This window comes from Meles meles, chromosome 5 (assembly GCF_922984935.1).
Source record: "Meles meles chromosome 5, mMelMel3.1 paternal haplotype, whole genome shotgun sequence".
Classification (NCBI taxonomy): domain Eukaryota; kingdom Metazoa; phylum Chordata; class Mammalia; order Carnivora; family Mustelidae; genus Meles; species Meles meles.
Genome location: NC_060070.1, coordinates 69,576,865 through 69,589,239, shown reverse-complemented (window position 1 = coordinate 69,589,239; position 12,375 = coordinate 69,576,865). Strand labels below are relative to the sequence as shown.

At 37.9% G+C, this 12,375-nt stretch overlaps 1 protein-coding gene across 1 annotated transcript; it reads left to right on the top strand.

Moving 5' to 3' along the window:
• The first annotated feature begins 11,020 nt into the window (after positions 1-11,020).
• Positions 11,021-12,047, top strand: LOC123941263 (40S ribosomal protein SA-like). Its single transcript, XM_046004213.1, has one exon. The coding sequence runs from the start codon at positions 11,100-11,102 to the stop codon at positions 11,985-11,987; it is 888 nt and encodes a 295-aa protein (XP_045860169.1). The 5' UTR covers positions 11,021-11,099; the 3' UTR covers positions 11,988-12,047.
• The last annotated feature ends 328 nt before the right edge of the window (positions 12,048-12,375 follow it).

Below are 12,375 nucleotides of genomic sequence, written 5' to 3'. Positions count from 1 at the left end.
AATATCAGAGCTATTAACCCTGCCTGTTATGTTTCTAAATTAATGACAGTACTTCATTTCACCAATAAATTATACATTTTAACTACATTTAAAGCATCTTTTTAATCCTAATTTATCAAAGTTTATTTTTCATCCAAAATGAATGTAAAATGTTATCAAATGTGCTTTTGAAAATTTATGAAAACTATCATGTAGCTTCTCCCTTTGAGTTCCTACTCTAAGGCATTTTAGAAATGGTTATCTAAATTGAAACCATCACTGTATTCTAAATTGAAACCATCATTGTTATATTGTGCTTTACTCTCTTTTAGAACCTACTCAGTCCTTCAACTTTTTCTTGTCCTCATTCTTAGTTTGATTTTTTCTGAAAATGATAGTTAAAATGTATTGCCTGTTTGCTATTTTATGTGCTTTATCTTGTTTAATTCTTACAACCACCCTGAAAGTTAAATACAATTATCTTGAAGTTTGGGAATTAGGACATGGGGTCCCATGAAAGAACTTACTTCCCAGTGGCCAAACTTCTTATTGTGCCTGTGGTGCTGTGGTGCGTGCCCTCCACCAAAGTCCTCCCTCTCATATACTCACTCATACAAGGATATCTGTAGCTACAGGGAAGAAATACGGGTTAAGCCAATTGCTTTTCCCAATGAAGACCAGATAACTTTGCAAATGACTGATGGAAGTCTCCTTCCCCTTTTTATTTCTTATATTTTTGACCAGCACCTACCTTCTTTTCCTTGCTTCTCCTTCATCTCTAACTGCCATCAGACCTGACCCTCTTGATCACCTAAGAGATTGTTCATTCTTACCATAACATGGTACTAAGAAGTTCTAACATCCATTAGTTCTTTTTTTCTCCCTAATTCTAAGAGTTCCATCATCAAAGTTACCTTAATATGACATATTTTCAACTTCCAAGTTGAAATTCCAAGTAGAGTTGCAGAAATCCTGAAGTTGAAACCAGTAACTGAAGTACCCAAGGTCCACAAAATAGTGGACTAAAAAAGTTTGTTCCAAAAGCGTTTGTTCAGGTAAATAAAAGGCAGAGCATAAGCAGTAAATTAAATATCAAGCTTAAAGGAGATGTTAGATCTGTGGCAGGCAAAAGTAATATTTCATTGCCTCCATCATTTTCATCAAGGTTGGAAGACATCCCATGTACCTGTTAAAAAATATTTGTGTCTATGAGAAAGTGAATAAAAGCACTTTCTAACCATCATTACTTAACTTTCTTTGAAAGGCAGAATTAAAAAGGGAACCGATATATAACTACCTGATTTCTAATTTGAGTGGAATACAATAATCTGATTCTCAAACTTGATAAAATATATAAATTTTCTTTGCCTGCACTGAGCTTCTAGAGACTGTTTCTGTCTGGTAGGGTGGAGATTAGGCCAGAGTAGGGTGGGATTTGGGGGGGAAATCCATAAAGGTAACAGATAGCTGAACAATTTTAAATACACAGGAAACTCTGTGGGGTGGGGGGGGGGGGGAAAGCCATGTAAAAATTTCCTGTTGATAAACAAAGAGCTCCATTTCTGTCACCTTTACATTTTCAATCACAGACATATGAAGACTACATGGCTCAGGGTCAACATTTCAAGGAGAGAAGGTGATTCTCTTCTAGTCCCAAATTATCTGAGAACACAAAATTTTGCTTCAGATCACCAAGCACAATACCTAGTTTAACAGTATTTCATTTAATTTCTCTTCACATGCCCTGTTACAACGTCATAGAGGCTAAGCCTCTAGGACAAAGAAAGTAATTTGGTAACAAGTCCTGTACCTCAGCATTTTGAAAGTGACATGTAGCAAATAAAACATTAGGGTGGTGGGATTCTGAAAAGCATCCCCCTAGAGTCCAGCACCCTTGAGCACATTTCAGTAGAAGCCGCTTCAAGCAATGGTGAATCAAAAGCTTTTATTCAAATCCCTGCCTTCATTCCAACTGTGTTCACTGAAAAGACAGAGGCATAAAAATAGATGTTTAAAACCCAACCCTTGTCCTCTAGGCGTTAACAGAGTGCAATTTACAAATCTATCTCCACATATCTTCAGGTTTGGGGGTGGGTTGTCGGGAAACTCTGCTCATGCCATAAATGGATCAACATCTCATCGGTATCTCACCAATTACAGAACAATAATAATAATATCAAGGTTAGCCAATTAATCACAAATATTTTCACCAGAGAAAAAATTAGGGAAATAACATTTTTTTTCTTTTTGCAATTTAAGAATAGTTTACCATTTGGGGCGCCTAGGTGGCTCAGTGGGTTAAAGCCTCTGCCTTCAGCTCAGGTAATGATCCCAGGGTCCTAGGATCGAGCCCCGCATTGAGGCCCACATCGGGCCCTCTGCTCAGCAGGGGACCTGCTTCCTCCTCTCCCTCTGCCTGCCTCTCTGCCTGCCTCTCTGCCTACTTGTGATCTCTATCTGTCAAGTAAAAATCTAAAAAAAAAAAAGAATAGTTTACCATTTTGCACAGTTGCACATGTCATCTTATAAATATTTTGAGTAGGAGACATGAAAGTATATATAACCATATTAATATACATGTTCTAGTTAATTCACAGAAAATATGTATCACCAAAAAGTGAATGTCTTCGTGTCTTCCAGAAACCTAAATTTCTATTTTTTGAAGACAAATATATATTTTGAAACAATTATTTTTAAATTGCAAAAGAAAAAAAGATTTGCAGCCCAAAACAACACAGAACACTCTGTCAGAGTAGAAATAATAGAGCGTATAACTAGGATTTCATTCTATTAGAAAGAATTTGTTAGTAAGAATTTATTAGTAAGAAGTTGTGTGATCCACACAGATCTCTTAGTTTCTGTGGGTCTTCCTTGATCAGAGGAAGTTGGAGTTAGATCCCTTGGGTCTCTCTAGTTCTTCCTCACTTTCGAATTGTATCACCTGCCGGACACCATGCCTTAGTGAAGAGAAAATGGGGCTTAGAGACAGAGGCTCTGGGTTCCAGTCCCAACTCTGCAGTTAATTTATTTCATCACAGTAAAGGTCATTAGGTGTTAGTACCTACGAGCATAAAATTAGGTAGTCAAATTCGATGATTTTTGATATCACTTAAACATCTGAAATTTTATATTGATGGTGAATGTTTGGAAGTGTATTTCAGGGAACATTGTGCATTATTGTGAGTCAATAGGGGGAGCTCTCACATTGCCTTTTTAATATATCCCACAAATAATAGAATTTACATTACCTTAATTGCAAACATTGGGCTGGATTATTTCATTACAATCAGGTACTTCTGAACCAGAGGAATCTCATTACCCACCGCAGCAATCCACTCAACTATGCCCCTTTAACTCCGAGAGCTTTTTCATCATCCTTCAAAGCACGCGTTTGTTAGTCCCTGTAACCCATTGCAGAAGTTGTTTTGTTTCTGTTTGTCTTCTGGACTCCAGCTCCAGATGAAGTTAAGGTTTACATATGATTTGTATTCAAACCTATAAGAGTTAAAAGCAGCAGGAAAGGTTTATGGAGATTACAAAGCAAGAAACCATTTCGTTAGGTCTGTGCTTCTGTGGGTTGAATTTGCTACACACACAAGCTGACATGTGTACTTAAATTATTATTGCTCAATTATGTATTTCAGGGGTTGGCATCTTTGTTCTGTACTCCTTGTTTCCCCCACAGTGTGTTATATGTAATTTATGACCATAGCTCACAGAATATAAAAGCCGTTCATCACTGAATCTTTAGGAAGTTTGCTTTCTTTAATTGAAACAGATCTCTTTTATGTTAATTAGAGTATGAAACATGGGTTGTTAACTGTTGGCTCTCAAATGAAACTCATACGTTAATGTTCAGGTAAAACGAAAATGAGACAACACAGTTTTAATAGATAGTTCTTCAATAAAGTTGTGGTTTATTTTTAAGATGGAATTTTATTGCTTACTGTGATTTATACCTACTTTATCTAAAGGTTCATGGTGGCCAACAAATAACGGCTCATATTTTTTGGCCATTTTTCCCCGAAAACATAACTACATTTTAAAATATGGAAAAGTAATTTATAAGGGAAATGAAAAAAGCTTACATGGAAGATTACATAAAATACATCTGTCTTTTCAAGCCATTGAGATATATAAACAACTCGTTAAAACCTTAAAATGCCAAGAGGAAGGACAAAAGATTCTTTTATTGCAATGAACTTCTGAAAATATGTCTGTGTTTTGTTTTTTTTTTACTTGAAAGGAGTACGATTTTACTTCACATCTAAATAAAGATCTTGATTAAATGTGTGTGCACTCTTATATTTTTAAATAATATCACTTGAAGGCCATTCTTCAAGGGGACCAGTGATAGAGTGAAAACAAAGGAAATAAACATGTTTGGCAGCCAAAACGCTTTTTTCAGTGCAAGTACAGCCTTTTGTTTTTGACTGCAAAGGTTTTTCTTTTTATGTCAAATGAAATTTTAAGATCACCTCTGAGTTTGGAACAGAATCCTTTCCTGCCAAATCTGATTCCAGTCCTTAAAATCTGTTTTTCTAATACTGCCAGCAACGCACTAACTTTAAATAGGTAGCCAGACATATTGGCAAAAAAAATATACGCGGTTAATCAAATAAAACTATGTAGCAGTTTGGGAACAATCAATCAACTTTCAAAATCTTTTAAGTATGAAGCCGCTACGAAGACACCGTGACTTGCAGTGAAATGCTGCGATCAAACTGTATGAGCAGCTGCTTTTGAATCCATCTCCTTTGTTTTTAAGTTTTCATAGACCTTTCTTAACTATGAATTTTATAAGCTTTTGGAAGAAAAAAACCTGGCAGGCCCACTGCTTCAGCTAACAAAGCAACTAGAACTGGTAATACGTCGAAGGCTGAGTGACTCCGAGAACTGCCAACTTGAACTTACCTGGTTCACTGTTACTGCAGGGATCACACTTGAAATGTCTTCTGATGACTGACATGATTTCACTGAAATGGAGCGGATGCGCAAAAAGTCTGAAACACTTTTGATTGTGCTTCCTGACTCGAGTATGACTCTTTTCAAAGAAAAGATAGTGTCCCCTAACAACACATCCTGGTAACATTTTTCATTCTTTACCACATTTACATTTCTCTTATGTGAGACAATCATCTGTACCCTTTAACACGTGCCAAAGCCCACAAGAACGCCACTTAATTAAAAGAAATGTTTGATTTTAAATCAGGAACCAAAATTTCATTTTACAGATGGCTATTTATGAAAACATTCTAGGCCCTGTGGTTAAATCAGAACATTTTCCTGCTTTTATTTTCTATGTATCCCTGTTTTTTTTTATAATCATGAGTGTAATTCATTGGAGTTTTAAAACTTGAAATACTAATGAATGATTTGGTTCTATCAAACCAAAATCTTGGATCTGACCAAATATTAAAACTTTTTCTCAACACTTGAAAAGAAAAGTCCCTGCTTCATTTTGGTGGCTGAGGATTGTTTTGTTCATTTCAACAGTGGCTAATAGTATTAGCTCCTAACATACAATGTTTCTATGTAAGGTTTCTGTATGTATGTATAATGGGCTCCCGTTTTATTGAAGTCTTAGTATGTTTTTTTCTCATTTGTTTTATCAAATAGCCTCAGATTTAGTCATGGATGAAAATCGAAGGATTATTTCTGAGAGGGAGATGAATATATATTTGGAAAATATATGGCTTACAGTGATGAAGTTTGTTTGTGAGCCATGTTTATAAAAGAATTGTAACATTAGATGTAATGCTGAATTCAGAGCTAGAGAAAGTCAAGTGGAAGTTAAGAGTAGTTATAAATAAAGGCAAGACACAGGAGGAAAAAGACCAAATGAGTGGCTTATCCCATACTGTCCCCCACCCAACCTTTGGCTGCCCTAACTTCTTGGTAATCTCTAAAGTCCATGAGAAAAGCCTTCTCTGCCCAGATCTGAGAAATGCCCTTTCTCCCCTCAACCCGGCCACACCTTCTGCATCCATTCCACCTAGATCAGGGAACATTCCCCGGCAGGCTCTGATTCCCCCACGGGCACCTGAATCATCACACTTGCAAGTTTTACTTATCTGTTTAACATGTATTTCTTTGTCTCCTGTTAAATTGTAATCTGGAACGTAGCATTGCAGCCCCAGTGTTTCATGAAAGGCTTGCCTAGGATTCAAAGGCAGAGAATGCGTAGTTAACTCCACTTTCCACCCAAAGACCCAAGTACTCGCAAGGTCAGATGCAGGAGCAGTGTTGGTTGGTGGGACGAGTAAGAAGCTAACTTCGTGAAGAGACAGGAGGGCTGATAAAAGAATGACAGTTTAGTCATGCTAGGATTGTGCAGTCAAGGTGCAGGAGGAAACAGTAACTGAGTCAGGTATAAGTCAGGTCTGCATGCTGACCCAGTGTTCAGTACCTGCCAGTTTGGACTATGAGGGAATGGAGGTACAGTGTTGCAAGAGCTTGAAACTTTTCAAGTAATTGACAAATTTAGATACTTTTAATGTGAAATAGGTCATGTTTTAAGTTAAGTTTCCATAGATTTTTTTAAATAAGATTTATTTATGTACTTTAGAGAAAGAGAGAGATGGGGAATGGGAGAAGGATGGGGGAGAGGGAGAGAGAAACTCAACCAGATTCCATGACGCGCATGCTGGGGCTTGATCTCAGGACCCTGAGATCATGACCTGAACAGCAACCAAGAGTCAGAGGCTTAATGATTGTACTACTAAGGTGCCCCTGTGGTTCAATATTTTTAAAAACACCCTATGAACCAAGAAAACATGTGAACCAGCAATATAAAAGTGGCAATTCACTGCCTTTAAGCAGAAAAGGAAAAATGCCATAAACATTTTATTGAATTAAAATGACAAGGGAAAGAATCAAAAACCTTCCTACCATATTGGAAAATTACATGTGTGTGTCTATTTTTATTTACATTTGCTTACATTTATATTTAAATTTATACTCAGTCTTGTACATAAAACTATATATTTAAACTTTTACTTAAGTGGATCCATATGTTTACATTTGTATTCATATTTATATGGCAGCGTCTGCAGGTTAGGGCTCAGAATGCGGAAACATTCAGTTCAGACCCGGATGGCATGGAGAAGAGTCCAGTTGTAAAAATGCCGGCCTTATTACTTGGGTTTGAATCCAAGTTTGCAGGCGGCTTGTTTTTCTGACCTTTAAAACCACCTCTGAATCTCTGATAAACACAGAACTAAGCTGAGAAGAAAAGGTATTTACAACACCACCTTTGGATAATTTTAAAGCTGCTCAAGTATTTTTGCAGTGACCGGAGGGGATGGAATGCTGGGAAAGTAACCGCGCTGGAAACAAAGCTGACTGGTTTTATCTCAACTTTTTATATCCAACTGAAGCACACTTCACCTGTGAATAGTGATTATTAAGTTTCTTTCAAGGCAATGGGGCCTATAATTCATGAATGCTGCAGGTGTGAACACCTACAAGCCTTTTCTCTGAGTGAAAGAACGTTAATCATTATTCATGGGTGAGATAGTCCATTTATTCCACAGCAGAGAAAGAATTCCTTTTTCATCTTCTTAAAACATGAGACCTTCAATTTTATAAGCTTCACAACAATAAAAGATTCCCTCTTAGAATTATGTTCATTAGGGTTCTTCTTACCTCATGCTTGCTTTTTTTTTTCTTTTTTTTAAATACTTGCATTTGTGTAAGTTACTAAAATGTCAGTGAGAATCTGTGGTTAAAAATAACAATGAACCGGTTAATTATTCACTAAAATTTCCAAAGACATCAGTTGTTGACCAACATTTATATTAGTGAACAGAGAATAAATCCCATCAAAATGAAATCCAAGGGAATGGCTGTACTGGATTTTATTTGTATCAAATGTTGCTTGAAATAAGAAAATCACTGGCTGGAGCTTAGAAACTTTTTGATTGTGTAGAGATTTTAATTTGTTGTGAGAATCAATTGACAGTGTACATTCATAAATAATTCTCACAAGGTTTTAGCTAATATTTTCATTTGATTCCTTACTTCATACAAGTCACCCTTTTTCTATTCACTTTTTTCAAATATATAAAAATATATTTAAAACATATATACTTTTTAATATAGGTATGGTTAGTCTTGTTTCTGTTGTCAAAGAACAGAATATACATGATATAAATTCTTGCAATTTATGTGGGCATCATACTGATGCTGAGGACAAATCAGATGTTTTATGGTTTTAAGCCATTTTTCGTTTTCCTTTAGCACCTTTTTTTAAGATTTTATTTATTCATTTGTTAGAGACAGAGAGAGAGTAAGATAGCACAAGTAGGGGGAGTGGCAGGTAGAGGGAGAAACAGGTTCCCCTGTGAGCAGGGAGCACGATGTGGAACTTGATCCCAGGTCTCTGGGATCATGACCTGAGCCAAAGGAAGACAGTTAACAGACTGAGCCACCCAGGCACCCTGCCTTTAGCACCTTTTTTAATCATGCTAGATTAAGAAAAAAAACAAAACAAAATGGAACAAAACTGGTTACTATCTAACCAGATTATATTTAGAATATATGCTGAGTAGCTAGAGATTATTTTTTCCCTTTTGAGGTATAGATGATGTATACAACCTAACAGAGAAATTCAGGATTGTCAGCCAATAGTTGCATAAAATTATGTGATGTTGGAAGAGATACGTAATTATTAATTTGACAAATGTTACAACTAAATGACTGCTTTTTTCACTTTAATCATATTATCTACTTGTGTAGCAAAACCAAAGCCTAAAGTGGGAATTAACTGTTTTACTTTTAAAATAGAAAGACACTGCAATCCTAAATTTGGTCAGAGAGAAAATAGTGAGGAAACAGTTTATGTTGATTCAGAAAGAGAGACAGGATTTGTTCTGTAGTTTATGTCTATAGAGATTTTATGTTGGAGCTAGTCTGAGGAAGTAGGAAACCCAACTAGATTTTTTTCTTTCTTTCTTCTTCTTCTTCTTCCCCCACCCTTGGAAATTTTCTCCAAATATTAGCCAATACACAATTAAAAGTTTGGGCAAACTAGTGAGAAGATTATCAATTATTTTAGCAGCAGGAGGAGAAATTTGGTTACCGTTAAGTTCAGAAAAGCATTCATTTTTCATTTATTGGAAAGACTCGAAACTTAGCCTCTTCTCCCTCAGGCTTGGAGTAAGACATTAATTTAATATCATGGGGAGAAATGACCTCCCATATTTTACCAATCATTAAGGTAAAGAATGACAAGGTCATCCTTATGACTGTGTCCAGCCCAAGGACCTAAAGCCAGAGACAACTCATAAATCATAAACTATCAGCCAATTATTCCACAATGTGTTTCTATTTGCTAAGCAAATGTGCCCCTTAAAATCTGTAGAGAATTGAATCATCTTTCCCAAACTCAAAAATAAATCAGGCCCTGCAGACCTACTCATTCATCAATCATAACACAAATATAACAGCTTCAAGAGCCATCTTAAGAGTCAGGCTGACCTCTGACTTTTCATATCCAAGTGGCTTCTTGGTGCCCTGACTGGACTGTGATGGTTTCTTCCCTAGTGATGTGGTGCAACTCCTTCATTGCATCCTTGGTGACATGAAACATGTTTACTGCTCTCTTGCTTGTCTGTTCTCCTTGGCCGTGTGAGCTGAATCTATTTTTAGGTCCTGCCTATTCTTCAGAATGTCTCGATCTTGGCCTATGAGAAGACCACTGTCCAGGTTGGGGTGAGTCAAGGCACCCCACCAGTGTATCTGAGGTACACTTTCCCACTCGCTGAAAAACCTACTTCCCCACGAAAAAGCAAACTCTAGAGGAGAAGATGGATTTCCTTGTTACAACTTTTCAAGCTTCATTAAATCCTGACACAAATGAACTGGATTATTAAATTTAAATCCTCGGTCTGTATTTCTCTACAGTCATAGGAAGAACAGTGCTGAACTGCTTCCCCAACAGCTTTCTCAAAAGTGAAGTAGAAATTGCTCTCAAATGCTAGTTATAAATGTGTAATCTGAACTCCAGTCACTCCACAGGGCTGCAGAAGAATTTACGACGTGCTAAATATTTCCTTTGTTCTTCCCAGTGGTAGCCTGCTGTAGCAATTAGAAAGCAACTGACTCCACATGTAAACTGCTAGAATTTTCTAAAGAATTGTTGATAACTGTTCAACCGGCTCAGTGAACAGGATTTTCTTACTGTGCAGAATTCTGATTTTTTCATTTCCTTTCAAGGTTGTATTTTCTGAAATATTTTCTAAAATTTTCTTCCTACTTCCCCTAGTGCCTTTCCATTGCCCCTTACAAGCAGAGCGGAGAGGCCAAGATACTGCTATAAGCCAGTGGAAGTCCAGATTCTCAGACTCCTAACACTGCTATGTTTTTTTAAGCCTTATAAAGGTCCATTGTGTTGCTATCAAAAACACCTCTGACCTCCTCTTTCTCATTTTCATAGAAAGTGACAGCCCAGTTCCATCCTTCATAAAAAGGAAAAAAAAAATCTGCCAATACCATCCTTCTTCAGAAGCCAGACACTATTAATCATCAGCAGGAGGCAGTATGGCTTCAATTAGCTACATAGTGTACAATAAATTCTCAGTTATTCAATGTTGTGTGTGTGTGTGTGTGTGTGTGTGTGTGTGTGGTGTGCTTACTCAATTCTGGGCACTTTTAAAAATGCTTTACACATATTAATTCTATGAGGATGTACTATCATTATTTTCATTTCAAAATTGAAAAAATTAAGTATAGAGAAGTTAAATAACTTGCTCAAAATCATGTATCCAATTAGGGCAGAAGTAGACATGGCTTCAGAATGAAGGCCTGTGACAAAGAGGGCAAATGTTCTTGAGAAGCAGTGTGACAAGTGGTTAAGGAGGAGATTATAGCATCAGTCACTACATTGCTATGTAATTCCAGGCAAGAGTCTGAGTCTGAGTCTCTCTGTGCCTCAGAGTCATCATCTATAAAATGGGGCAATAGTAGTACCCAAGTCACCATGGTTTCTGAAGATTAAATGAGTTAATGTATATTAAGCACTTAAAACTCTGCCAGGCAGCTTTTTCCGCGCTACCCAGGGAAGGGTCCATACGGCGTTGTTTTGCGTTCCCATCGTAACTTAACGGGAAACTTTCACAATGTCCGGAGCCCTTGATGTCCTGCAAATGAAGGAGGAGGATGTCCTCAAATTCCTTGCAGCAGGAACCCATTTAGGTGGCACCAACCTTGACTTCCAGATGGAACAGTACATCTACAAAAGGAAAAGTGATGGTATCTACATCATAAATCTGAAGAGAACCTGGGAGAAGCTTCTGCTGGCAGCTCGTGCCATTGTTGCCACTGAAAACCCAGCTGATGTTAGTGTCATATCGTCCAGGAATACTGGCCAGCGAGCTGTGCTGAAATTTGCTGCTGCAACTGGAGCCACTCCCATTGCCGGCCGCTTCACTCCTGGAACATTCACTAACCAGATCCAGGCAGCCTTCCGAGAGCCAAGACTGCTGGTGGTTACTGATCCCAGGGCTGACCACCAGCCTCTTACAGAGGCGTCTTATGTTAACCTGCCTACCATTGCTCTGTGTAACACAGACTCTCCTCTGCGCTATGTGGACATTGCCATCCCTTGCAACAACAAGGGAGCTCACTCAGTGGGTCTGATGTGGTGGATGCTGGCCAGAGAAGTTCTGCGCATGCGTGGCACCATTTCCCGTGAACACCCATGGGAGGTCATGCCTGATCTCTACTTCTACAGGGATCCTGAAGAGATTGAAAAGGAAGAGCAGGCTGCTGCTGAAAAGGCTGTGACCAAGGAAGAATTCCAGGGTGAATGGACGGCTCCAGCTCCTGAGTTCACAGCTACTCAGCCTGAAGTTGCAGACTGGTCTGAAGGCGTGCAGGTGCCCTCTGTGCCTATTCAGCAGTTCCCTACTGAAGACTGGAGCGCCCAGCCGGCCACTGAAGACTGGTCTGCAGCTCCCACTGCTCAGGCCACTGAATGGGTAGGAACAACCACTGAGTGGTCTTAAGCTGCTCTTCCACAAAGGCAAACAAAATGGAAATAAGGTTGACGGAAAATAAACAGTTTGTAAAAGTAAAAAAACAAACAAAAAAAAAACCTCTGCCAGGCATACAAGCACAATGTAGATGGGTTTTTTGTTTGTTTTGTTTTTTTGTTTTTTGTTTTTATAATCATAAACACTAAGAATCTAAGAATAAGCCTTGAAGAACAGGTGGAATTAGCTGCATCCTTACTTCTAGTCTTTTTATTTAACACCAGACACTGAGCCCCTGAGCTAGTTGTAAGAGATCTGAGACAAGTTAGACACTGTATGCAACCTAAAGTGTGTCGTGGTTTCATAAAAAAGTAGTATACATGTGATAACACATGATGTTACTTTTTTTTAATGGTCATGA